Raw genomic sequence first — 27,805 nt, forward strand, 5'->3', positions numbered from 1 at the left:
TTCTTTCTTTCTTTCTTTCTTTCTTTCTTTCTTTCTTTCTTTCTTTCCCTTGCTTCTTTTTCCCTCTCCCTCCCTTCCTTCCTCCCTCCCTCCCTCCCTTCCTTCCTTCCTTCCTTCCTTCCTTCCTTCCTTCCTTCCTTCCTTCCTTCTTCTTCCTTTCTTAGTTTTTGTTCATTTTGAACTTAAATACAAAAAGACCAAAAAGAACCTTCCCATGTGTACAGCACAGCATAAAAAGAAGATTCAATATAAAACCATGAATTTCCATTTCACACTGTTTGCTTTTAAAAAAAAAAAACTATATAATAGACACATCATTTTCAAAGCTGTCCTGCTATTCTGTGCTATTTCTAAGTTTTATTTTGCTCTATTCTGTGCACATTTTTTTCCTCCCTCCCCACTTCACCCTAGAGAAGCTCACCTTTAGACACAAATATGTATATATGTGTAAAACCATGCTATACATACTTTTATTAATCAGTTGTTTCACTGAGGCGAATAGCATCTTCCTTCATATACCTTTTATAGTTGATTTGAATATGATACTCAAAATGAATTAGTATTTCAAAGTTGTTCTTATGACAATATTTCTGTTACTGTGTACAATGTTCTCTTGGTCCTGCTCATTTCATTTTTCATTATTTCATGTAAATCTTTCCATGTTTTTCTAAAATCAACCAGCTTATCATTTCTTATAGCACAGCACTTTTCCATCACAACTATATATCACAACTTGTTTAGCCATTCCCCAGTTGAAGGACATCCCTTCAATTTCCAGTTCTTTGCCACCACAAAGAGAGCTGCTGTAAATATTTTAGAACATACAAGTTCTTTTCCTTTTTCCCTAATCACCTTTGGAAACAAACCTAACAGTGGTATTTCTGGGTCAAAGGGTATACACAGTTTTATAACTCTTTGGGTGTAATTCTGGATTGCTCTCCAAAATGGATCCATTCACAGTTCGACTGACAGTGAATTAATGTTCAGTTTTGCACATCCCCTCCAGGATTTGTTGTTTTCCCCTTTTATCATTTTAACCAATTTGGTAGGTGTAAGATGATATCTCAAAGTTATTTTAAAAAATTTGCATTTTTCTAGTCAATAGTGATTTAGAGCATTTTTCCATATCTATATATAGTTTTGATTTCTTCACTGAAGAACTGCATGTTTATTGACAGTTTATCAATTGGGGAATGACTTGTATTCTTATAGACTTAACAAAGTTCTGTATGTATTTTCTTTGAAAAAAAAATCAGAACCCAGGTTTCAATGTCGGATAATTTTTGGAACAACAACAATAATACCTTGCATGTGCATAGCACTTGAAAAATTTCAAAACCTTTTCACACCTCTCATCTCAGGTTATTTCCACACAAACTCTGAGAACAGCATGTGGTATGCTTACTACTTTATAAACAAGAAACTGAGGCACAGAGAGATTAAATAAATTGCTTAAAGTTACACAGCTAGTTAGTGATAAGAGCTAGGATTAATAATAATTGCACCAGCATATACATTTATGGTGCTTTAAGGTCTGCAAAGCATGTTAGATACATTGTCTCATTTTATCCTCACAATAGCCCTTTGAGGTATGAGATGTAATCATCTGAGACTCAGAGAGGTTATAGGATTTACCTAGTTAGTATCTGAGGCGGGATAGAAGCCCAGTTCTCCTAACTTCAGGGCCAATACTCTTAAACCGAGTCTTGAAGATGATAAGATCAATCTTTCTCCCACAAACTCTGAATTCTGTTGACCATAATCCCAGCCTTGACAATATAGCACATCCTGAGTTCTGAAGTTTTTTTTTTTTTTTCAAATTTCATGTCCCTAGTTGAGTCATATTTCTGTGGCTTAATTCCTGGAACAGGTGGGAATTTATAGCCTGATCCTTCCCACCCCATCCCCACATTCATCCCACACAGATGGAAATGTGCGCAAGTACAAAATCAAGAGGGACCATCATTGTATGTCCCTCATCCCCCAATCCCCAGATGATTCCTAGTTTGGTCCCATTTTAAAACCTTTTGTGGAGTAGGTGCTAAGGTATGTTGTATTGAGCCGGATATTGAAATTAAGTTGCATTTTACCTTGGTAGGAGTCAATACTGGATGATTCTGTACCTCTGATGGAACAGCTATTGTTGATTCTTCATGAGGGAGTTTGGAAATTGTCATTCTGTGTTTTGCTGGGGGAAGCATGGGTTAGGAGAAAGTTTGAGATAATCATCAGTTAGGAGTGACTTGGGGGGCAGATCCCACTTTTGAAACTAACTTTGTAACTAAGGGCAAGTAAATCACTTAACCTCTCTAAGACGCAGTTTCTTTCTTTATAAAATGGGGATAATGCTACCTGTAATATCTCCCAGGATTATTGTGGAAGTCAATTGAGATAATGTTTTTAAAAAGCTCTATAAATCTTAAAGTGCTACTAATGTCAGTTATTATTACTAACTGGAAGTGTTTTATGGAATACAGATTACTTTTCATCTATAAAAATGATTTCATACTCACCAGAATTTACTCTACTTACCAGAATTTACATGGGCTTTTGGAGGAATCTGCAATGCAAGATGATGTGTTTATTCTTAGAAATGGAGTGGGGGTGAGTTAGATTGGTAGCATCTGAGGAGTAAGAGGGAGACAGAGATGAGCAAAGGGGGTGGGGGAAGGGAATTTTAGTATCTCTAGCAATATTTAGAAACCAAAATTGATTTTTTGGCTTTTTGACCTCTTTTCAGGCCTGTATTGATGAAAACTTGGACATGGTGAAGTTCCTAGTGGAGAACAGAGCCAATGTAAACCAGCAAGACAATGAGGGCTGGACTCCTCTTCATGCAGCAGCTTCCTGTGGCTATCTTAACATAGCAGAGTGAGTGAGTTTCAATGGGTCCTGGTTCTTTGCAGTAGTATGTACTATCTCCTTCTTATTCTGCTCCTGCTCCAGAACTTTAGAATCATTAATGGACTCAACCATTATAAATCCCGAATAGGCAAAAAAAGAGTTGCTGATGCTAAATCTAGAGAGAGCTAATGATTTCATGATTTTTCATTTGAAATATTTCCCCCATTAAAAATAGATTTTATTGATATCTTTTGTTTGTACATCACTCACATTTCCCCTTATATCCCTATTTATCTCTCCTCCTCATCTCTTCCAGAGAACCATTTTACATGTTCTAAAATATGGGAAAGTCTGACATTATATACAGCATTTCACTCTTGTAGACCCCTCACTTTTGCAAAGGACTAGGGAGAGGTGTTTTCACAAATCTCCTCTTTGGGATCATTGTCATCACAACTAGGTCAGCTAAATTTCACAGTGCTTAGAGATCTGAACTTGAAGTCAAGGAGACCTGAGTTCATATCCAGCCTTATATACTTAGTAAGTTTATGATGCAGCGCAGGTCACTTAACCTCTGTCTCCTTCACTTTCCTCAACTACAGAATAGGGATGATCACACCTGCCTTCCAGGGTTGTTGTAAGCATAAAATGAGGTAATAGTTGTAAAGTATTTTGCAAAACTTAAGGAATTATATAGATGCTGACTATCATTACCACGACTACTCATAAAACATTATTTCATTTTTATTTTTCTTAAACATTTAGTTTCAGTTGTTTTTGTTCTTTCCATTTACATTGCTATAATCATTGCATTTATATTGTTTTTCTTGTTCTCTTTACTTCACTTTGCCTCTGTGCACATGTGTCTTCTTATGCTTCTCTATATTAATCTGTCATTTCTTATAGCATCATACTTTTGTGCATGCTTGCACCACCTTCTTTTTGGCCATTCCCCAAGTGATGGGTATCTAATTTGTTCTAAATTTAATAAACACCCAAAAAACCAAAAAGACATTTCCATATACAGAGTAGAATGGAAAAAGAGAATTCATGAAACTACAAATCTCTTGTTACCTACTTACTTAAAAAAAAAGTTTATAGTAAATTTAGCACATTACTTTCAAAGCTGTCCTGCTTATCTGTGTTTCTCCTTGAATTCTCTTCTGTGTTATTAGCATTTAATTTATTTCTTGTTTTTGTCTGCCACCAAAAAAGTGCTGCTAAAAATATTTTGTGGTTTATGGACTTTCTTTTTACCATTGATTGTCCTTTTGGGGTGTATACCTAGCAAGGGGAACTCTGGGTCAAAGGGTATGGACATTTAAGATATATTCTTTGTATAACTCCAAATCACATTCCATAATGATTATATCAAGTCGGTTCTACCAACAATATATGACTATTCATGTCTCTCTACAGCCACTTCAACACTGACATTTCCTACCTTTTATCATCTTTGCCAGTTTGCTTCCCAGCCATATCCTAGTTGCCATTTGATGTTAGCTAAAAGGCTAAGTGACAGGACCAGTTTCACAATTACTTTTTATTTATTACACTTTATATCGAATTTGATCTGGTATTTTTGGTTCCAAAGATGCTGTATCTCTCTATTCCGTGTCTGTATTCACTTTGTAAACATTTACAGTTAGATACAAATGTCAGTAGGCCCAGAGATTTATTTGAACCCGTATTTTTAAATACTCAGAGGTATCAGTGATCACATTTGATGTAGTCATTCCCTTTAGTGATGTAGGTCTTAAACCTTCTATGCTTCCCTTCCTGGGAAACTCTTGTCCATGTTTTCTCATTAGTTCACCAAAGGTGGTCCCCCCAGTATCTTGGGACATTGCCTTGATCTCTCCTGACATTATGAGAATACCAGTGGAGGACACGGACATTGGTAATCTCTTGCTCTTGTCATGTGACCACTGGATTTTCTTTCTTTTTTTTTTTTTTTTTTTTGGGTACATGTCTTTGTCCTTTATACTGCTTTTCCATAATTCATTGTTTATAATGGGTTGCAGCTTGCTTAGCCCTGCTATGCAATTAGGTTGTTGAACTTTGAATACACTTCAATTTCATTTTTTTGGAGACTGTAATATTCTATGACTTTTAGTCATGTAAAAACAGAAAAATAGAAAAAGGAAAAAAAAAGAAAAATATTGAACCTTCATTTAAGGGAGAAACCTGGGGTCATAATTTTAGTCTGCGCTACTCATTTTGTTCTGTTCTGAGTCCAGTTCTTTGTCCATTTGTAACATCTGCTCAGTTTACATATACTGATAGATGAGCACTCTAGTTTTCCATTCAGTTATGTATTATAGATTAAACACAAGAAGTCTTCATCCTCTTAGTTTTTTATATGTGAATAGTAAGGACAAACTTTTTAGAGTGGTTATGGGTCTTGTTTAGGTGACTACAAATATCTGGGCCATCAACCAGTCAGTGTAATGAAATCTGTAAGTAAGAATACCAGCAGAACCTCACCAACTTTCAGAAATTCCTCATCTAATGTATGCTGGATTGAATCTGAGCACCCCTAGCAAGCATGTCTCTCTGTTTTATTCTTTAATATTAGTGATTAGAAGTTGAATATCTGCTGTGCAGAGAGTAACCTGTAATTTTGATATATACATGGGAGACACCTTGTTGGAGGAGAATGATTAAGATAGATAGTGTTGTGCTGTACCACATCAAAATGTTTTTTTAAATACTAAACAGACAAATACAGTGTGATCTTATATTTTCTCTATCATTCAACCTGATTATTTGTGACATGGGTAAGGTGGAATATCAATTGCCAAAGATAGCTTTTTCCCTTCTAATGCCCCCATCTAAGATGTCCTTGTAATAACCCATGTGTTGATTATTTTCATAAACATTTTAAATAGCTAGGAAAGTAACAATGGGTTGATAATTACTGATGATCTGTTGGTGAGCTTTTAAAAAGTAATGCTAAGGGCTAAGATTTCTGCCATACCTTTGGTATCTTACTTTCAGATATTCAAAATCAAAATTATGTTCAATCTAGCATGGAGCTTACAGAGGAAGCTCAAACACCACAGTCCTGAGATTGTTCCTATATACCCAGTACTACGATATTAGGGTCCAGATGTGGTGGCTTTACTTCCCTAAAAACTGAAGAATTTGTTGATGGTCTTCTCATCTCTTTTATTCTGTTGTCCCTTCTGGTTTTGTCCTTCAATGTCCTGCGGAGGACTTTGTTTTGTTATGATTCCTGTTGTGCTCTCTTTCAATTTACGTTTCTTTCCACCGTGTGTGTGTGTGTGTGTGTGTGTGTGTGTTTTATAAGACATTATGAGTTTGGCAGCTACTTGTAATTTTTCAACATCCTTTAGAAGATTTTATAAACTAGTTTGTATTCTAAACCAGTGTTGCCCATCTTCCTACTTGGTGAGCGAATTAAGTATTTGTGGGCAGAGTTGGCTTCTAGGCTCTTTTGATCTCCTTGTTACAGTAATGAATAGCAATCATTTTCATAGCACTTTAAGAATTGCAAAGTATTTTCAAAAATATCTCATTCTATCTTCAAAACAACTCTGAGAGGTAGGTGCTATTATTAGATACTACACAGATGAAGAAACTGAGGCTGGCAGAGGTTAAGGGACTTTCCCCAGAGTTACACTGTTAATGAGTGTCTGAGGACAGATTTTATACTTAGGTTTTCTTGACTCTATCAAGTGTAGTGCTCTATCCAGCATGCCACCTAACTGCCTCTGATTGGTAACATGCACTACAAAATGACATTAATCAGTATTGATTTTCTTTCTTACGTCCATTTTCTGTTTTTTAACGTCAATAAGTTGCTTAAGTAGCAGCTTGAAGATAATTAAATACTATAGCATTTTCTTGTTTTTGTTCTTCTTGCTGCAATTAATTTTGGTCTTTGCTCTAACAAGTCACAGTGATCTGACTTTACACAGGCAGCTGATTCAGGAATAACTCCCACATTAGTAATGAGTCATTTCCTGCCAGTTAAAATATAATCAATTTCTTTTTTTGTAATATTGCTTGGTGCTCATCATATCCAGAACTTTCTGTCTCACTTTTTTGATGATGTTTAAGAATGAGGATTCTTTACAGTATAAAAGCTTTTGACTCTTCTGTTTCTTAACCATGAACCATATTTTTCTCTACTCTCATCAGTTCTTACCTTTGCAATGAAGTTATTATGTATTAAAGTATATGTTGATTTAACTTGAAGGGTCTTCTTGAGTTTTAGTAGAATTTCTCCTACAGCCAATGTTGGTGCATAAATCCAGCTATTTTTGTGGTGATCTTTTTGCAAATGCTTATTTTGAGCACTGTAATACAAGATGATCAAATGTCCCATAAAATGTTTTTCTTGTTGCCTTTGGATGTACAGTAAAACCAGAGACTTTATTTACCTCTCCCAGGAGAACTTGTGACTGGTCCTTTTATTTAGCTGCAATTCTCTGCTGTTTTCTAGATAAAACTCCTTTCATCTTGTATGCCCACTCTTTGGTTATTGAACAAGGATCTCACAGAGTATCGAGAACTAAGTTAATATTTATAGATAGCCTGCAAACTGTGATTCTTGGAATTGTCTATTTCCTTTTCTCTTGCCCTTAACTACAGAAATAGAAGGGAATTATGCAGAGCTAATTATTTTTTTTTCATGGGTTGCCATGGCCCCCTCAAAATTATCACCAAGTGGCTAGCTTAGTTCATTATCTTGGTGATAAGCCCTCCCTGTAGTTAGCTAGACTGGTATTTTGCTTGAACTGCCTTTCTAGCAAGGTAGTAACTGGTGCTGGCATAATTTTCAAGAACCCAGGGATACCTCTAACCCACCATGAGACCTCAGAGTAGGACTTTGTGGAGATCAGCTTGAATAATTATGTTTTAAAGCAAAAGAAATAGACCTGAATATGGAAGGACAGCTGTCTACGTATCATAAAAGCAACTTTAGTCAGTATTACACGAAAAAGCCTAAACATAGTGAGCACAAAGCAGTGACATGTATTTTCCACGTTAGTCATGTAATTATGTTTCATAAAGCACAAGCAAAGACTTAACCTCTGAGATGTCCATCTCTCTTCCCTGAGACAAGGAGGCATCACCAGCAGAGTAGTTTTTTTTAAAGGGGAAGGACTGGGAGTTGAGAATCACCTTCAAAATAAGATGCTTGGAGGACATCTTCGATGAGCCTAAGTTCAGATTATGATCAGTTATGTTCTGTAACGAAAGGAGGATTGGAATGTTGAGACTGTCTAAAGTAAACTTGCTCATTGGACGTTCCTCCTAACGTGCTTAGGGCTTCATTGCACCTCTCTCATTCCACAGACAAGCAGGGAGAGGGCTCTTGACTACTGAGTGGAGACCAAGGGACTCCTTCCCACAGAGCCTGGTTGTCTTAGGTTTATCTGGTAGATCCTGTGGCCTTGGAGTCACTCCTGAGCCCTGCAGGGTTATTGTGATTCTTTGTGGGAGAAGTTGAACTAAGGAAAAATCAGGCAACAAAACATTGAGCTGTGGCATTGATGTTTGACTGGGCTCCTGGACTGTCCCCAAAGCAAACAGAAATGAACAGTATAGTTTTATTCACTCTTGGGTCCCTCTCTTTGTTTCAGTTTTGTGAAAAGTTGGCAACCTCTTCATCACTTAGACCACCTGCCCTTTTAGAGTCTCCCAGAGATGGCTCTGAATCTCCAGTGTGCTCAAGTATGCTAGCTTTTGGTGCTTAAGAGTTAAGGTGATTTCCTCTTGGTAGTTGCTTTAGTAAAAGTCTGATTAATTTGTGGGACATATAAATGCTCTTACTACTGGCATTTTAGTTTTGTTCAGTGACTACATCCATGATTTTTGAGCTACAGAAGAATCTCATTAAATTTAGCCCCGCTTTTTTTTTCCTTTCCAGAGATAGATGGATAGATAGAACATAGATTATGCACTTTGCCAGACACTCTACTAAAGTCTGAAGATACAAATATAAGCAAAAAAGACTGCTTCAGCACGCAAAGACTTTACACTCTAATGAGAGAAGATGACGTGTAAAAGCAAGCTGGAAGGGGAGAGTGGTGGGCAGGGAATGAATGATAAGCACTTGAGGAGGGCTGCTGAAGAGGAGGTAGAGAAATCTGGGGAGCCCAAAGTAGAGCAAGGAGTGAAGTGAGTGTGAATGGGCTTGGGCCGCTTATAAAGTGGCTGGCTGGGCCAAGAATTTCCTCATCAGAAGAGAGGACCACAGAGGCAGAGGTATCTGCAGACTGCTGAGGAGCCAGGAGCAGAACTAGAAAGAAGTGGCAAGTAGAGCACATGCCCTCAGTCACAACATGCCTCTCGATGTCCTCCATGGATTTCCCTCTTTTCTTCGTCTTTCCTTAGGAATCTGTGCACAGAGAATAATTTTAAATTAGATCTCCTGTTAAACACATTTGATCTCATATAAACCAATCACAGTGATTTCTTTAACTTAACATTTTGGGTAAATGCATTTGTGTCTTAGAAATAAGTATGAAACTTAAAAGTCTTTTTTTCCCTTCAGAAGAATTACCTGATGTGAAATGCATCACTTATTTACCATTTCTAGGATAAACCTGCAAGCCAGTGGATCTTTGTAAGACTGATTATGATGAACTGACTTCACACAAATCCTGCTTAGATAATTCTGTGGGGTTATGCTACAATTAATTTCTCATTAGGTTCATCCTTTTGAGAGGCTTTGAATTTCACTGTTATTATTCATTTCTATAGTACATGGGTTCATTTTTCAAAAATTGAAAAGTACTTTTCTAACAAGTTATGATTTAGCTCATAGACTCTTTCAGAGCTTGTCAGTTCTTAATTACTTGTATTCATTTAGTTCATAGACATTGTAGTCTTTTTGGAAAAGACATTGGTGAGCCGTTATTTTCGGGTGTTTTCAAAAATAGTGTCATTTTCCCCCGCCCCCAATTCATTGTAAAACAGTTTTCAATATTTGGTTTTAAAAATTTTGTCTCAAATTCTCCCCCTCTCCCTACCTGAGACAGTAAGCAATCTCATATATGTATACATGTGCAATCATGTAAAAACATATTTCCATATTAGTTATTTTGTGGAAGAAAACCTAAACCCCACCCCCCAAAAAAAGTGAAAAATAGTATGGTGAGCCCTTATTTTCAAGGGAGAAGAAAGTGAGAACCAATTTGGTTTTCTCTTTCCAGGAAGACCCTGTGTTCAGGCGCTTTCTATTTCAGGTTCATATCCGTTTTCGATGATGTACTCCCATCTCTCTTATCTTTACCCTGGATGGTAATATTAAAACACAAAGAGAGGTTTGGATAGGTTGTATTTCTTTTCTCTGTCCTTCATGTGCACTCTCTTCCCTCTGCTCCCCATATTTATTATGCTCCTAGGATGTGCCAGTGCTTTTAAATGTCCAGGTGCCTTAATGAGGATGGATCCTAGGGAGAACAAATTAGAACTAGGCAGGGATTCTTGAGCTTACATTAATTATGCTTAAGGAGAATAGAAGCTAAAGGGTTTTTTCCCCTCTTATAATGGTACTTTTGGAGGACAGTGCTAAACGAGAATATTTTCCTTTCATGGACTTCAGGTCATGTTTATAGGTTACTCCCCAGTATCCTAGGTCTGGGTGCATATTATATTGTTGAAGGAGAAAACAATAGATGCCTATACCTGAGTCCATTTGTGTGTGTGTGTGTGTGTGTTCATTCATTTAGCAAACATTTCTTAAGTGCCTTCTATATGTGCTAGGTACCATGCTATTCCAGGAAAGGATTGTGTGTAGTATAAATTGAATAGTCCTTTTTTGCTTTCAGATGTTTCTAAGTACTAAATTGCTAACTCTAGTTATTATTGGGCCTCTTACCGGTTGATAGTCTAAATTCATAAAGGCTAATTAAATTCCTCACAGACTTCAAATTACACAGTTACATATTATTGAAAAAAAAATCATTTATTATATGCCAAACACTGTGCTCAGTGCTGGGGATACAAATAGGAAAAATTATGGTCCCTGCTCTCAAAAAGTTCATACTCTAATTGGGGGAAATGAGACAATAAAATAGTTCAGCTGCGTGGTGGGTGAAAAGCCTGGGCATCCTAAGGGAGTGGTTCTGGGTTGTATGACAAGGCCCAGGGGTCTGGAGGGGAGAGTGGGTGCATGATAAGACCTGGTAATCTTCTGTCTGGTGACCCCCAACCCATCTAAGTGGTATGAAGTCATGCTGCTTTTTTGGCTCGCTGCCCCGGGGGGTGTTGGCAGCCTCAGGAGAAGGGAGACCCTTACAAGAGAAGGTGCTCCTCAGGTACTTCTTCCTGTCCAGCTATCCTGTGAATTCAGGGCATTTCCTCACAGGGTTCTTCCTGGAACATGTGGTTCTTCCCTCATGCAGTCCATAGGAGGCCATAGCATATTAATGATTTCTCTGATATAATAATTCTTTTCTGGAGTGAGGAGGGGACTGTGTAGATGACTGGTGGTGTGTATGTTTGTGCATGTGCGTGTCCATATTTGAATAGATGCCTTAAATATACATGCTTGAGACCACAAAACTATTTCATGCACCCAAATGTAGCCATTGGAAAAATCCTAGTGAAAGTCATTGCTCTATGTCTCTTCTGGCTTTTGTGTCAAAATGATTCCAAGACGTAACAAGGGATTTTCTTTTCAGAAACTTACATTTGGAGGGAACATGATCTTACTCCTTATGGTTTTCAGAAAGCTCATCCATCCATAAAGGTTGTTTTTTTTTTAAACATTCTCAGTGGTATTTGTGAAACATTTCCTGCTTGTTGCCATAGAAGAAAAGGAAGAAAAATTGAGCCTTAGTTATTGATGTATCTTAGAGAATATGGAACACCTTATTTGAGAGCTGTGTGGAATCCCAAACCGGACGCCTTTTTCTGTTAGTTTTTCAAGCTCCTCTCTAACCTTTGGTGTATGAGTGTAAATTGACCCCAGCCTGATACAGATAACATTACTCCTGGGTCTCATCTGCGCAGGTATTTCATTAACCATGGAGCCAGTGTTGCTGCAGTGAATAGTGAAGGTGAAGTCCCCTCTGACCTTGCAGAGGAAGCAGCAATGAAGGACCTGCTCCTGGAGCAAGTGAAGAAGCAAGGTAACTCGTTGGGGTGACTCTGGGGAGTCCAGTGCTCTCTCCTAGTGAGAGGCATGGGAGAAAGCAGCAGCTGCCACTGGAACACAGACACTTCAGAAATGATCCTTTCACCTTGTGAGCCTTTCATTAATGGGGGTGGGAGGGTGGGTTAGATCTGACTGTATAGCCTTAGTCACCAATTGCCAACATCCTGGATCCTCTTAATAACTCAGGAAAGGGAAGAACAAATGCCGCAAAGATGCATCAGTCTTTGTGTCGTTTCTTAAGGTTCTATTCAGACCTTGTTGCAGTGTGTAAGTGACTTATTCTTTGATAAGGGAGATCCAACTGATACAAGTTAGGAAGACTTGGGAATAAACTGGGCAAGCCATTTATTTATAAGCTCTGAAGTGATCTTGAAAGTCACGCTTATCAGGTCAGTTTGCTTAGAAACATGAAAACATAAGACAGCAGACTGAAGAAGCAGAGAATAAACTTTCCTGCTTCATCCTCATTTTAGATTTTCAGAAAAGCCAGCATCTGAAGATAATTCTGCTCTAGGCAGACAGAGGAGCCCTGAATTGGGTGTAGGTGGAACTTGAGTCTGGTTTTATCTCTGACTGTCTGACTTTGGGCAACTCATTCAACTTCTCTGGGCTTCAGTTTCCTCATCTGTAAAATGAGGGGGTTGGACTAGGTGATCTCAAAGGTCCTTAGCCACTGAAGGTATAGTAATCCTAAGTCATTTAGCTTTTTAAACCAAGTTTTATGGAAGCAACAAGGGGATGGATAGCCTTGAGAAAGGGGGGTGGGACTATTGCTAATTCCTTGTAGTTTATGTATATAGTAGTGTTGAAATGCTTCAACTAGGCTGTGTCCGTTCTGTGGCCAGCAGTGCAACTCAACAAATGGACCCTGTTACTATTTACTAGTCAGATCCTAAATTGATTCTGTGCCTATCTTAATGCACAGACTCACACAGTTTTGCCTATTGAGACATGCTTTGCCTTATTTAATGAAAAAGAGTATTTTTTTCATTCATCCAATAAGTAGTCATTCAGCAATTATTGAGGAACAGCAGGGTATAGCCACTTCTGAAGTTAGGAAGACCTAGATTCAAGTCCTGTTCCCAATATCTGCTAGCTATGTGACGATGGACAAGTCCCTTAACTTCTCAGTACCCTAGACAGTTCTCTAACGCTGTAAATTACAGTGAATTTCTGGACAGCATTGGTGAAGGGTGTTTCCAAACAAGGACTTACCTACACATACATCTTAGGTCCATACTGAAAATAAATTGTGTACAAAGTCTCGGGTTATGAGTAGTGGATGTAGAAACAAAGATAAAACCAATTCTTTCATTCAGGGAACTTGCATCCTGCTGAGAGGATACACGGTGGGAGCGTCAAGTTGTTCCTGACAGCTAATACTCAGAAGGAAAGCGCTGACCACGAGTGAAGAGGAGGCCAGGCTTTCTAGGGGAGGCAGCGCCCAAGCGGCATCTTGAAGAAGCCAGGGGTTCTAAGAGGTGGAGGGGAGGAGAAAGACTATTCTAGGCCAGGGGAACAACTGGTGTGAGTGCATGGAGGCAAGAGAGGGAGGGCCCATGTCAGGAGCAGCGAGTCGTCTGGTTTGACCGGAAGAGCAAGAGTGTAAAGCAGAGTGATGTGAAATGAGGCTGCAAAGCTAGGCTGGAGCCTGACTCTGGATGGTTTGAAATGACAGGTCAGAGAGTCTGTGTTTTAACTGAGCTGAGAAGCACTGGGGAACCACATTGGGGAGAATGACAGAGGAAGACCTGTGCCTTGGGAATAGGATTTTGGTTGTCGTGTGGAGGAGGGAAGCAAAAAGACCATTGAGGAACCTGTGATAATAGTCTGGGATGTTGAAGGTCTGAATTGTGTCACAGCTGCCTGAGTGTAATAGTAATGGAATTTAAAGATCCCCCTGTATTGGCTTGGTTTTTGGTTTGATTGTGTTAAAACCCAGAGGTTGTGAATTCCGCTTGTGGGATGGACTTGTTGACAGGAAAAGAGAGGGCTGAACTGGGAGGAGCTGGTGACATAAATTTAGAGAGTCACAAGCAAAGAGAGAGGCAGAAGAACTTTTTGGAAGCAGCACCTTGGAGGCAGAGAGAGACGGAGAGGATTGCTGAAGGCCACTTTGAATTGCCCAGGACTTTTGAGAGCTGCCACCCAGAGTTGCCAAGGACTGAGGAGACACGGCTGTTATGCTGGTACTTTGTCGTCTGTTTTGATGTTGTTTTGCCAAATTTGTCCACTGGTGAAAGACAGTCCTGTTGTTGCAAAAGTCTTGGAGCCTTGCTGTTGGTTCAGAGCTCCAGAGAATGTTCTGCAGACAGAGAGTGAATTGTGTCCACTGGTGAAGGACAGTGCTGTTGTTGCAGAGGTTCTGGAACCTTGCTGTTGGTTCAGAAGCCCTGAAGAAGGATTTTCTTGTTGTATGTTTACAGAAATCCTGGAAGAGGGTTTTGCTAATGTTTTCAGGGGTCTTAGGACTGTTCTGCAGACAGAGAATGAATTAATGAAGACACTGGCAATGTATCTTGTGGCCTTGCTAAGCTTTGTCTTCCCAGGAACAAAGATTGCTGAGAACTTGCCTAGTGTCAAGATGAAGGAAAGACCTCTCTTTGGGTATTAAATACTGTGCTTAAGCTTGTTGTAACTCTGGGTTAGATTCAATTGTAATCGAAGGGTGGAGAACTTTTGGCTTTTTGTGCTCTGTGATTGAACAAATGAATGTACTTTACTTATGATTGGAAACTAATCTCCATTTGAGAAGAGGGGCTTTGTGATGGACTAAATTAATGTAAAGTCCAGGGGTGGGGTAGTACTTGGAGATTGTTGAATCACACTTGGTAAATGCTGTATTTTGAATTATGCTATATGTTGATTCTCTCTGTTCTTAATTTGTCACTGAATAAAATGGAGAGCACCCATGCTGGTATTTTGAACCTTGAGAAGTTGCCTTTGCTTGGCATTACACATGGAGGTAGACGCAGCAAAGCATGGCACCTGGTAGACATGGGAAGAGTCAGGAATGACACCAATGTGAAGAGCCTGTGTGACTGAGAGGTGCCCTCAGTTAAAAAGGAAGAGTGTTTGGAGAGGGCTCACAGTCTGATGGGGGAACAACCTGCCAACGACTGTGTTCAGACACACTATAGACAGGATGGATGAGAGAGAATTCACAGAAGGAAGGCACTGGCAATGAGGGGATGGGAAAGGCTTCCTGTAGAAGATGGAGCTTTAGCTGGGACTTGAAGGAAGCCAGGAGGCAGAGAGGAGGAAGAAGGCATCCCAGACATGGGGGCAGCCTGTGAAAAGGCACAGAGGCAGAAGATGGAGATGAGAATGGGCAGCAGAAAGCCCTGGGGCGGGGAGAAAGAATGAGGACCCCAAATGAGTGCTTCCTTCTGAGACAAGTTAGAGGAAGAAGATAGCTGTTTGGGTTATGAGATCATCTGTGATGGAAACATTTGCCTTCTATTGTCTCAAGCGTGAGTATAGATACAATCTCTGCATAGGTGCCCAGTCCTTAACACCTGAGGGATGATTTGCTCATGTTAGGTTTGAGCCTTTCAGCCCTTGATTATTTATAGCATCCAGGATCTCTGCAGCAAACCTCTCCCCTCCCACACCAGTTCAGCTGCATTGCAGATTACCACTAGTGTAACTAAGCTGGGAGGGTGTCAGGACCAAACAGAGAATATGTGTACTGAATCTGTGTGAATTAATTTTGTATTTTCCTGTGTTGAGGAAGAATGCCTCTGTGACAGCAAGTAATGTAAAGTTAAGTACCTTATAGTAGTTTACCTATCAGATGTCCCCACAATATTTTTAAATGGCATAAGAATTTTCTGGAGTTTGATGACATTTCTTCAGAAGGAGGACACATTTAGCTCCAATTACTATTGTATTACTTACTAATAATGATTGGCGAGGAGTCGTCTGCACTGGAGATTTTACAGCCCAGAGTACTGTTCTGATTTATGTGTGGGGATTGCTTCTGGGAAATTGCATTAGAGAAGGGGATTGTGTTTGTTTTCATTTGCAGTTTGTAGGTTATACTTGAGACTAAATATATTGTATTCCTTGTGCTATAGAGGCATGGTCACTAGACTAGAATTCAGGGAAGCCTGGCTCCAGCGCTCACCGACCTCTGTCACCAGGGAACTGTGTGACTCTTCATATCTGTCTCATCCTCTCAAACGTGTCTAATGATCCCTGTGATCTCTATCGTGTAGGCCTCTCATGAGCCTAAAACTGCACATCACCTACAGAAAGATTCTTGAAAAATGTTCTGCAAATGGAAGGCATTTGATTTGTAAGCTCTTTTCCTCTTCTGAGTAACTGACGGCATGTTCCCCTCATGAGTGCTCCTTCATGTAGAATTTTTGTTTCTGTATCAGAAGTTATCCATCAGTTTAAATGCTAACAGTGATATGTGTATGTGTGGTATGTGTATGTTCACATGCATACACATATGTACACACATGGATTTTAGAACACTAAGCTTAGTGATCGTGTCATCTCACTTTGATTTTAGGAATAATAATAATAACAACTCAATTACGTGCCATTTTGAGGTTTGCAAAGCACTTTGCATATATTATTTCATTTGAGTCTAATAACAACCCTATTAAGATAGGTATATATATATGTGTATTATCTTCATTTGAAAGATAAGGCAAAGATCCTTTCCCTGATCACATAACTAGTGAGTATCAGGGTTCAGATTCTACTCTTTTTTTGGTGGGGGGAGGGAAAGCAGGGTAGTTGGGGTTAAGTGACTTGCCCAAGGTCACACAGCTAGTAAGTATCAAGTGTCTTTGACCAGGTTTGAACTCAGGTTCTCCTGACTCCAAGACCAGAACTCTATTTACTGTGCCACCTAGCTGCCCCTCAGAGTTAAGATTCGCGCCCAGCTGTTTGTTGACTCTCTCTTCAACACTTTATCCACTATTATAGGCTTTTTTTTTTTGGAGGGGCAGTTGGGATTAAGTGACTTGCCCAAGGTCACACGGCTAGTAAGTGTTAAGTGTCTGCAGCCAGATTTGATGAAGACCCAAGTGAGGACAGAGAAATGAGAGAGATGAAGAGACTTGCTGAAGAACACAATTACTTCATGGGAAAGATCTCTTGACTCTCGTTCAGGGCATTTTACCCCATTCCAGACTCTGTGTGTGATTGTGTGAATGTCATTTGCATTCTGAGCTAGGAGTAAAATGGAAAAACTCAAAGCTTGAAGACTTAGCTTGTGTTTCAGGGCACGTCTGGGATCCAGACAATGAAAATATCCTACCAGACCAGGCTGCGTGTTTCACTCTATGCTGGCTTCTGCAGGGGTTGATCTGGAGCAGTCAAGGAAGGAAGAGGAGCAGCAGATGTTGCAGGACGCTCGCCAGTGGCTCAATGGGGGCAGAATTGAGGACGTGAGACAGGCACGTTCAGGGGCCACTGCTCTGCACGTGGCTGCGGCCAAGGGCTACTCCGAAGTCCTCAGGTATGACCCCTTGATGCCTTGAGCAAGCTTCCTCAGCTAAAAACTGACTGATGACTCTTTTGACTGGTGCTTCTGGAAGGAGAATGAAGGATTTTCTCACTTGGTGTGTGTTTCTTCCCTCACTAGACTTTCAGGGGACACACTCTACCTTCTGCCATTGGTCATAAAGAGCTTTCCCCTTTTCTTCTTCCGTGGCAGCCCTGGGTTTTGCATGTTTGTGAGCATACAAGAATGTTGTGGGATACAAAGCATGCAAGTGATCTATTGAACATAAAAATATTGAGAAACGTTGGCCTACTAGACTCCACCAAGCCCCTTCCAGGTCTGTGATTTATCACAAGTAACATGTGTGACCACCACCTCTTGTAACCTGCCATAAAGTATGAATTTGTAGTTATTTTGGTCCTTTGTGATATCTAGTAATAGCTTTGAGATTTTTAATTACATAGACACCAATTCACCGTTGGCTGTCTTCCAATTAGGTGTAAGAACAAAACTTTATTGACACAATAATTAGAGTTTTAGAACAGCACCTGCCCTACTCATCTTTTCACTCTCCACAGCAGATGCCATCTTTTGATGTTGATATTAGCTCAGCTTCCCTAAAAACTTAAACGCCCAGGACCAAACAGGAGCAACAGGTCCACGGTGCAAACAAGCAAATTTCGGCTCACCACGGTCCTCCTCACCGACTACTTCTTTACTTTGTATAGATCCTGTGCTTATTTGTGTGCCTGCTGTTCTCCCCTTCACTGAAATCGAGGCCTTTGAGAACATGAACAATTTTGTTTTTGTTGTTATATTTCCTGTACCCAGCACAATGCTTGGCACAAGGTAGATCATTAATAAATACCTATTGAGCTGTTGAATCGCATTTAAGAAAATCATTCTTAACACTGGAATGGGCTGCCTCCTGAGTCAGTGGCTCAAGCTGAGGCCAGATGTCTACTTGTCAGCTGTGTCGTAGAAGGAATTCTTCATCATGGAAAGAGAACACTTCCAAACCCATATTCTGGGACTCGTGGTTTAAAGATGGGAGCCAGGAGTCTTTAGCCGACTCTAACCAGTTTGGACTTCAGGTTGGAGGTTTGGTTGCTCAGGCTTTCTTGGCTGAGCACTTATAGAGTGAGGTTATCTGAGTCTGTCATACGTCTGCTGTTAAATGTATGGATGATTTTTGAGAAAGTGCCCTGCAGGGAATTGGGTTTCCAGTTTGTATTTTGTCTTTTCCTTGTATGAGAAAATAGAAAATTCATCCTCATGATATACTTCTAAGACATAGCTGGTTGAATTGGTCTTGCATTAGTCTACATATTGAAGATACACCTTTCTAAGTTTTCTGTTTATAATAACAACATGAATATTCCAGGAAAATGCTGGGTAGCATTTAGTAGATATCATCTTTGCAAAAGAGCTTATGTTGTAGCCCTCCCCCTCCGCATTGCTTTTGAAACCTGAACTTTGGTTTAGAGAGTGGAGAAGTTCATTTTAGTTTAGTGTTTTTTAAATGCCTTCCTCCTACGTATAAGGTACTTGCTAGGCACTGGGAATACCTAGGGTTTCAAGGCCCAAAGCTAAACTGGTAATGGACTAGGAGTCATTCTGCAGAGAACTACAATGTTAAGCATTTTACCTTTGGTTTTTCTTCTCAGGCTTTTGATTCAGGCTGGCTATGAACTGAATGTTCAGGATCATGATGGCTGGACTCCCCTCCATGCTGCTGCACATTGGGGCGTGAAAGAGGCCTGTTCCATCCTGGCAGAAGCGCTCTGTGACATGGATATCAGGAACAAGTTGGTCAGTGAAACAGACATGCAGTAGACAGCAGTGGGCAGAGTGATCAGCAACATGTCAGGAGGTTATGTGTGGGGAGAGCATCACACTGCATACTTCTTTTTTTAAAAATAAAGTTTTACTGATGTATTTTATTTTTATATCACCTTTACTTCTCATTTTATCTTTTCCTTCCACCTGCTTCCAGAGAGCCATTCCTTATAACAGAAAATAAAAAAAAAAGAGTAGAGAAAAAATAGTTCAACAAAAAACTAACAGGCACATCAAAGGAGACTGAAATTTTATGCAGTGTTCCCCACCCATGGTCCCCTACCTTTGAAAGAAGTGTGGGGAGGAAGTACTAAATCTTGTAATATGTAAAACATTATTTTTAAGTGACTGTCATTTATGAGTCTTCTCTATATTAGACAGGAGAGTGTCATAAAAAAGGGATTCTGTAGGCAGGATGCAAAAGCAGAACATGGAAGCTGAGTTGTCCCTAGTACAGAGAGCACTGGCTTTGTTGCTTTTTTGTTTCCTGCTGGTTATGGTGCCCCTTCTCACTGCCAGGGCCAAACACCCTTCGATGTGGCTGATGAAGGGCTTGTGGAACACTTGGAGATGCTCCAGAAGAAACAGAATGTGGTGAGTCTGGGGCTGGGGCCTTTTATCGAAGTTTAACAATTTGTTATCTACTCCAGGTGTCTCAGCCCCTTGCTTTAGTTATGTCTCTGCTGAGAGCTAAAATGGACATGTCTGCATTCCTGAGATGATAATTGGTCTCTTCAGGGACTATCAGACAGCCTGTTATGAGGAAATATCCCAGAAACCCCTAATGTTGAAACTTGCTTTTTATAGAGAGAGAACCTATTAATTGCTAGAGTTTTTAAGATTCTGATTATCCCTGAATTCTAAGCCTGTCTATAGAGTCATAGTTTTTCCCACGCAAAGTACCTGGATGCCTCATAAGTTGAATGGAATTGTTGGAAAAACTGAAAAGATCAAGAAACTTTTGTCACTTGAAATTGAAAAAAGAAGCCCTGCGTTTGGGTCCTGGACACTGCATAGCTGAAAACTCTGAGTTATTCCAGAAATCTTAACTGTACAAATCTGAAGATTGATTATCATCACCGTCATCATCATCATCCTGCCCTAATTGAGCATTTAACGGAAGATGTTGTTTTGCTGCCTGTTGTGCAAAATAACAACATAAAATGTTAACCTCTACCCTTTATAAAGCACTTTGATGTTTTCAAAGAATTTCATATTCCCTATCTCTTTAATCCTTATCACAACCTTATGAAGTCACTGCACTATGTAGGATTATCCCCATTTTACAGATGAGGAAATTTGAGGCTCAAATATGGTACATGACCTGCTCATAGTCGCACCACTAGTGAATGTATGGTGTAGGATTTGAAACCAGGTCTCTCTTGACTCCTGGTTCACTACTCTGCCCCTCATTGACCCAGGAAAACCAATGCATAACATATATAGTGCTTAAAGATGGCAGAATAGAAACTTCAAACCAATATGTGAATGAACATTAAATAATTGACTATATATATGAAGATTTTGAGTGTTTGGTCTGGAAAAAGAGAACAGTGACCATTGTATAATTGGAGTGAAGAACAAGGGCAGTAGCCATGGGGATTCCAGTCAGAGAGTAGGAGTGAAAAAATGACTGGCTTCCTTCCTATTCATCTTGGGAGGCTGTTTTTCTTTTAGCCTTCTCATTGGCTGTGGAGTAATTATTCCAGTTTTAGGACAGACACTAAATCTGCCCTGATAAAATATCATTGTTGGATTAAACTTAGAGCAAGTATGAATGAAAGAAGTATCAGTGAGAGTTCTGGTAGAAATAAACATTTAGAGTGGTTGGCACATCTGCCCCAAGATCACAAGACCTCCAAAAGTAGGAAAAGAAGGATTTGTTTTGGGATGTTGAAATAGAGGTGAGTCTTGCTGCTGCTATTGTTGATTGACTGGAGAGAGAAAGGACTCTAACAAAAGTATTGTTACTAAACCCATAAATATATGTACTCTTAAGTCAGAGAGTATAGGATTTTTAAATCTGAGAAGACCATCTGGCTTCTCCTAGGCCAAGATTTTTTAACCTGGGGCCCATGAACTTTTTAAAAAAATATTTTGATAACTGTTTTTCAGAATAACTGGTTTTCTTAGTGATCCTATCTATTTTATGCATGTAAAAACATTATTCTGAGAACATATCTATAAAGCTGCACTAGATTGCCAGACAGGTCCATGACACAAAAAAGGTTAAGAAATCCTGCCCTGGGGCAACCTCTTCATTTTAAAGAAGTTACATGTCTTTTAAGTAGTAGAGCAAGGACTAAAGTTCCAGCCTCTCTGAATTGTGCCATATGCTATATGAAATGCCTAGTGCAGGATCCTTCATAAGTATTTTGGGTCATGGTCTGCTTCCTTTTCTGTTTCTTTGGCTGGGAGAAAGAGAAACATCTAAGTGAAGGGATTGTCTTTGCCTTCTTCTCCAGCTGTAGTGATATTGGGACATGGGCTTTCATGGGAGCCCTAAGGAGTGTGTACATCCCTTTATAGTGCATTACTTCTTTCTGGCGATTCTTGTGTTTCAGTTTACTTTAAGACAGTGGCAAAATTACACAGAATTCTGCTCCAAGCAGAATAACTAATTACTGGCTCTTTTCATCACCTCTGTTGTATAACATATCACTAAATGCCACTGTTTCCTACATGGCAAAGATTAGTACTGTTAGCCACAACAGTGTTCCTAAAACAGATATATGTAGTTTGTGTGGTTTGTGTTTGAATATAACTGCATTACCATAAAGGATGGTAAATTATAATTAATTCTTAACTTCTTCACTAGCAGATGAGGTTTCTTTTTCACTTTTCCAGCAGTATTTGGTGAATTCACTTTCAGGCCTATGAGTACCCTTTGATCAGGACCTTTTCTCTTAGTCTTGGGTGCTGAGCTTTCTTAACTATTGATTTCTTTTTGAAGTAAATCTGCTTTTTCATAATAAATATTTAGTGGCATGATCTCTTTGGGTCAGAGGCAAGAACACTGGATTTAAGAGTCACAGGATCTGGGTTCAGATTCTGATTGTGCCACTTCTTACCTGTGTAACTGTGAGCAAGTCGCTTCCCCTTTGTGGGCTTTAGTTTCCTCATCTCTAAAATGAGAGAACTGGACTGGATGCCTTTTAAGGTCGATTTAAGCTTTTATATGTTATGATTCTGTGATTAATTGACTTTCTCTTCATCCACTTCCCCCTTTCTGGATTTTTATTCTTTTTCTGAAAAAATAGTCTGGCAAGTTAGCAGAGTTAGCGTTGAACTTTTGTGCCTTTCTTGAGTCAAAGCTTCAACTCCATCTTCTTTGCATATCCGGTCCTTTACTTTCTCATCCTTAAATGTGGCTCCATAGTGAAGTCCTTGATAAAAAGACCTACCTTCTGTCAGTCTCTCTATTCCCATCCCCTTCAATCCTAATAATCACCTCTAGCATAGTCATACTATTTTAAGAGCCTTTCATTGCTGCTGATGCTTAATAATCAACAAGCTGTTTCTCTCTCTTTTCCTTTTTTCATTCTCAGCTTCGAAGTGAGAAAGAGACAAGAAATAAACTCATTGAAGCAGGCCTGAATGGCAAGCTGCAGAGTGGACTCTTTAAAAAGTAAGACATCTGACAATGAGCACAGAACAGGGAGGAATGGGATTTTAGCTGGCTTTACGGGGCACTTAGAGCAACAACCCCTCACTGGACATTGAAAATGCATGTTTTTAAGTGATGAGATTACAGAGCCTCAGCATAGCTATGCTCCCTACACTTTTAGTTCTTTTATACATAATGTTGTGCTGTGGCACAGAGCCCTGCATAGGCTGAGGAGAAACGTAACAAGCTCTACTTCTTTTCTGTGATCTCTTAGGAAGGTTTTTGTGGGAATTTCATTCATCATCATCATCATCACAATCCTTATCACTAAAAATAATAACAATAACTCACATGTATTAATATATTATGGTTTGCAAAGTGTTTTCCTTACAGTGATTAATTGCAGACAGGTGACTTGGGTTACATATAACCATTTGAGAGAATGGGAACTGGCATTTATTAGTGAAGAAGTTACTGAGAATGAGTGAAATGTTTGGGGTATTGAAATTGGTTGGGCCTAATTAGCATTTTTCTCCTTCTGATCCAAGGGATTTTAGCCCATCTACATTGGTGGCAACATTTATCATCAAGATGCTGGTATGGTCCTAGAGCTCTTCAAGCTAACTGTGCTTGAATAAGGGAGTTAAATAAGGCAGACCTGAACCAGGGTTTCAGAGGAAGGAAATGGAAGAAGAAAGAGTTTGAAAGCAGTACAGTACCCTTGTTAATCTTCAATTCAAGTAAACCTCAGAAATTGCTTGTCTTGTCAACACTGTTTAGTCTTATTTCTGATTTAGCAAAGAGAAGATTCTGTATGATGAGGAAACACCCAAGTCCCAAGAAACAGAGGAAGAGATTAAGGAATCTAGCAGCTCTAGCTCAGAAGAAGAGGAAGAAGGTGAAGAGGAAGCTTCCGAGTCTGACACTGAGAAGGAGGCAGGTAATACAGTGATACTTAGGTATAACATTTTCAAGCTGGAAAGCTAAGAAAACCTTTCTCAGGGGTCAGGAACCTGAAGCCTCGAGGCCACATGTGGTCCTCTAGGTCCTCAAGTGTGGCCCTTTGACCAAATCAGTCCCTAGAAGATCACACGTGGCCTTGAGGCTGCAGGTTCTGCACCCCTGACCTTTCTTATTTGAAAGCTACCAGGCTTCTGAGTACTCCAAAAGAAACTTTTAAGTCTTGGTTATAGTTGTGTTGGCTGTTACAGAAATTTGGTTGTAGAGCTCTGGGCTGTGGCAGAGTGTATTTAACCGTTTCTAGGTTGATGATGTGATAAGGTGCTCTGTGGGCTCTAATATGAGGGAGCCAAATGTCCTGACCCTGAGGCGGTGGATGATATGAACATCAAATTCTAAAGGCTCAGGGTTGAAGATGGGAGACAGAGGAAAAGAGAACTTGCAAGTACACTTTTGGGCAAATACGTTTTGTTTCTCCCTGGTGAATAAATTTGTATTTAGTTATCTAATCTATAAGATCCCTTAACATAGCTTGAAATCTTACTGCAATATTTTAAGTTCCCTCATTTCTGTGGTTGGTGACAAGATGTGAAAGGCAAGTATTACATGGTGGAAGAAAGGGATGCTGTATTTTCCATCTTGTTTTGTGGCTTTTTAATTTGGACATGCTATAGTTATCAAATATATCTTTTTGAGCAGTTAGACCAAGACCTCTTTAATGGCAAGTGACACAATAGTATAATACTCCACAAAATGATCAGGAGGTTAATCTAAAATAATTTATATGAAGCTCTGCTGTGCAATCAGGTCTACATTTGGAGAGGTCCATTCACATGTACTTTTATTTTTTATTTTGCCTACTCTTGAACAGTTCCTGAGGGCCTAGATCTTTTTGAACAGTGAGTCACTTTAGATGACCCATAAAGCAGAATAAGTTCTTATATTTGATCCCACAAAATGATACCAATAACTTGATAAACTCAGCATTCACCATCAGGCAACATTTCCTATGAGGGCACACGTTGGAGCACTACAGAATCATGGATGCATGAATCAATTTCCATGTCTGTGCAGTATTTCTGGCTAGAAGAAATGAGTTGGATAAGAAAAGGTCACATGGGTAGCTTGCAATGGAACCTGTTTTCTCCTGGAGTATGACATTGCAAGGCTGCCTGTAATAAAGTTGAAGTCTGAATATTGTTGGTCCTTTGGTGATCATGTCCTGCTCAGTTCTGGCATGGAAGTACTGCCCCTTTAGGTATAGGACACTGTCTTTTCTCTTCCCTGCCTGATTCTCTGTGGCCTATTAAATTTCAGTGAAGTAGGTTGAAAAGTTGAAGGCTTAGAAAGGAGATAAATGCTAGTTGAATTTGTAGTGCAGCAAATTTCCTTTCATTCAGTCAGATGGCAGGTCCAGCTTGCTGGGAAATGCTAGTCCAGTGCTGACCTGAATGACTCTGTACTTAACATGAATACTTTAATATTTATTCAGTATCTACAATGTCGTAGGCACTGTCTATCTAGAACAGCCTTCTAGTAGCTTACATGTTAAGGCATAGTTAGAATTCTAGGAATAGAAGAACAGAAGGGGCCTCTCGACTATTACAATGACCCCTAACTGGCCTTCATGGCTTTAGTTTCTTCCCTACTTCCAGTCTACACTGCCCAAGTCTGACAGCTTAATCTTTCTGCATCACTGCTTGGATTACATTCTCTCTTCTGCTTAAAAATGGTCCATGTTTCTCTTCTCTTTAAACAAATAAAGTTAAACCTCCTTAGTCCAATAATCAAGGTCCTCTATAATCTGTCCTCAGCAACCTTGACAGTTTTATCTTATACCACTTTTTTGCATATATCCTGCTATGCTCTAGAGTCTAGAAAAATAAACTCTCTCTTGAACATTTTTTGCACATTCTTATCTCTGTGCTTTTCCTCATACTGCTCCTCAGCTTGAACACCTTAACCCTTTGATCCCATAGTCAGTGCCTTTTGAACAGTGGGTCACTTTAGATGATCCATAAAACAGAATAAGCTCTTGTTTTTGGTCCCACAAAATGAGACCATTAACTTGATAAGACTCAGCATTCAAATTTTCAAATTTTGGCTGTTTTTAAGGACTCTTTCTCTGTGAAACTTTCCATGGTGTGAGCTTTTACTCTTCTAGACTGCTTATAGCTCTTTGTTGATACCATTCTTATGGCACTTATCAATAAACCCTATATTGTAATCACTTGTGTAGAGTACCTGTTTTATCTTTCTTACTATATTTATGGGTTCTCATGTAAAGTAACCCAGGAAACAAAAGGAAGTTGCAGATGAAAGGAAGGCTAGGCCACAGGCTGTCCATGGAGAGATAAATAAATTTGTTATGAATCCAAAGGCATTCAGAAGTAACATTTCATGGGACACTCATTTTATATTACAGTGCTTATGATAACCATTTGCAAAAAGGATTACCATAAAAATAATTGCACTTTATATATGAACATTAGTTGTGGAGGATGAGGAGGTAGACAAATTTTACAAAGAACTTGATAAGCCAAATTTTTAAAAATTACTTTTGAATTTAAATACTAAATAGAATGAATATTTCCATAAACATAGTCGAATAGAAAAAGAGGATTGTATTTAAAACTGTCATCTAATTTTTCTTTTAAAATATGTAATAATCCAACATGTAACTTTCAAAGCTATCCTACTTGTCTGTTTCTTCCTTGTCTTCCTTCCTATTTTGTCCTATATTTAAAGTGTTGCTCTCTTCTTTCCCTCTCCCTTCCCTCCTTCCTCTCACTCTGTCCACATGGGGTATCATACTCTTAGCTGCAGGTGCTCTGTCCAAAGCAAGAAGGCAAGCAATCTAATATATGTTGTACTTAGATTTCTTTCTTAAAGATCTTGCTTTAAACTCTATTCACTCTGACTCTCTTTGCTTGGCCAACAATAGATCCCAGCCCAAGCACCACTTAGTGGTCGTTGTTTGGGCTCTGTATGCTCTGAGTGAATCTAAATAGTAATTGTTTCTGTTTTGACCAGAAACCCTGAGAGTCTTCCCTCCCAGATTGATATAATTTTTTTTTATTAGATAAAAGAGGCCCTTCCTTGACTCATTTCTTAACCAGCCTTAATCACTGAATGGCTGTTGCCCCACTCAAATTGAGAACTCTGAAATATCTTAGCTTAAAAAGACCAAGGTCTCCCACTGCATTTTAGGCCATCTCCAGTTGTCTTGATCTATTTTGCCGCTGGACAGATGTACATGGTTCTGGAGGAGAAAGTGAGGCTGGTGACCTTGCACAGCCCTCCCTCACAATGGACAAATACCAATTTAAAGTGTTAATGACACTCTTTTTTTTTTCTTCTACCCTATCTCTTTCTCTCCTCCATATTGAAAGAAAAAAAAAGAAGGAAAAACAAAACCAAAAAAAAAAAAAAAGCATTAGGCAAAAGAAGTCTCCACACTGGCCATAAATGACAGTGCTTCTCATGTTCTGAATCTTGAATCCACCACCTCTCAGTCAGGAGGTAGGTGCATGCTTCATCCTCAGTTCTTTGGAACTTTAATTAGTCTTTGCATCAGGCAGCATTCTTAAGGTATTCAAGGTTGCTTTTCTTTATAACATTATTCTTAAATAGTTTTGCTGGTTCTGATCACTTCATTCTTCATCAGTGCTTTTAAAAAAAACAAACTCTCTTCATAATGAATGATGATGTAGCTTCCACTTTTGGACTCTGAATGCTTTCATCCTGCTCATGCTGTTGAAAGAAGTGAGAATGAAAGGCACTGAAGAGAAGACATTGGCTAGACCAAGCATAGCCAGAGGAGATCTATGCTGGCAGTGACAATTTTGATGATATTGAGAGATCAATACTCAAGGAAAATGAATAGAGAATAATGTCAAAGGCATTAAAAAGGAAGAAATCTGACCTAAATATTACCCTTCTTTCCCCCCCA

General features: G+C 39.3%; 1 protein-coding gene across 7 annotated transcripts in view; it reads left to right on the forward strand.

Moving 5' to 3' along the window:
* The window catches only part of PPP1R12B (protein phosphatase 1 regulatory subunit 12B), a 255,505-nt gene that overhangs the window by 64,079 nt on the left and 163,621 nt on the right, over nt 1-27,805 (forward strand). For 6 of the 7 annotated variants that reach the window (XM_069074582.1, XM_069074578.1, XM_069074583.1 and 3 more), the window contains exons 2-8: nt 2,741-2,871; nt 11,839-11,957; nt 17,303-17,462; nt 19,115-19,259; nt 19,806-19,880; nt 22,835-22,914; nt 23,691-23,833. In XM_069074582.1, coding sequence (XP_068930683.1) covers nt 2,741-2,871; nt 11,839-11,957; nt 17,303-17,462; nt 19,115-19,259; nt 19,806-19,880; nt 22,835-22,914; nt 23,691-23,833 — 853 coding nt within the window. Of the gene's footprint in view, nt 1-1,921; nt 2,047-2,740; nt 2,872-11,838; nt 11,958-17,302; nt 17,463-19,114; nt 19,260-19,805; nt 19,881-22,834; nt 22,915-23,690; nt 23,834-27,805 lie in introns of those variants that run through there. The other variant, XM_069074580.1, reaches the window with a different exon arrangement.

This window comes from Petaurus breviceps, unplaced genomic scaffold, assembly GCF_028583685.1.
Source record: "Petaurus breviceps papuanus isolate PSGF00001 unplaced genomic scaffold, PetGlider_PUasm1.0 90895, whole genome shotgun sequence".
Taxonomy (NCBI): domain Eukaryota; kingdom Metazoa; phylum Chordata; class Mammalia; order Diprotodontia; family Petauridae; genus Petaurus; species Petaurus breviceps.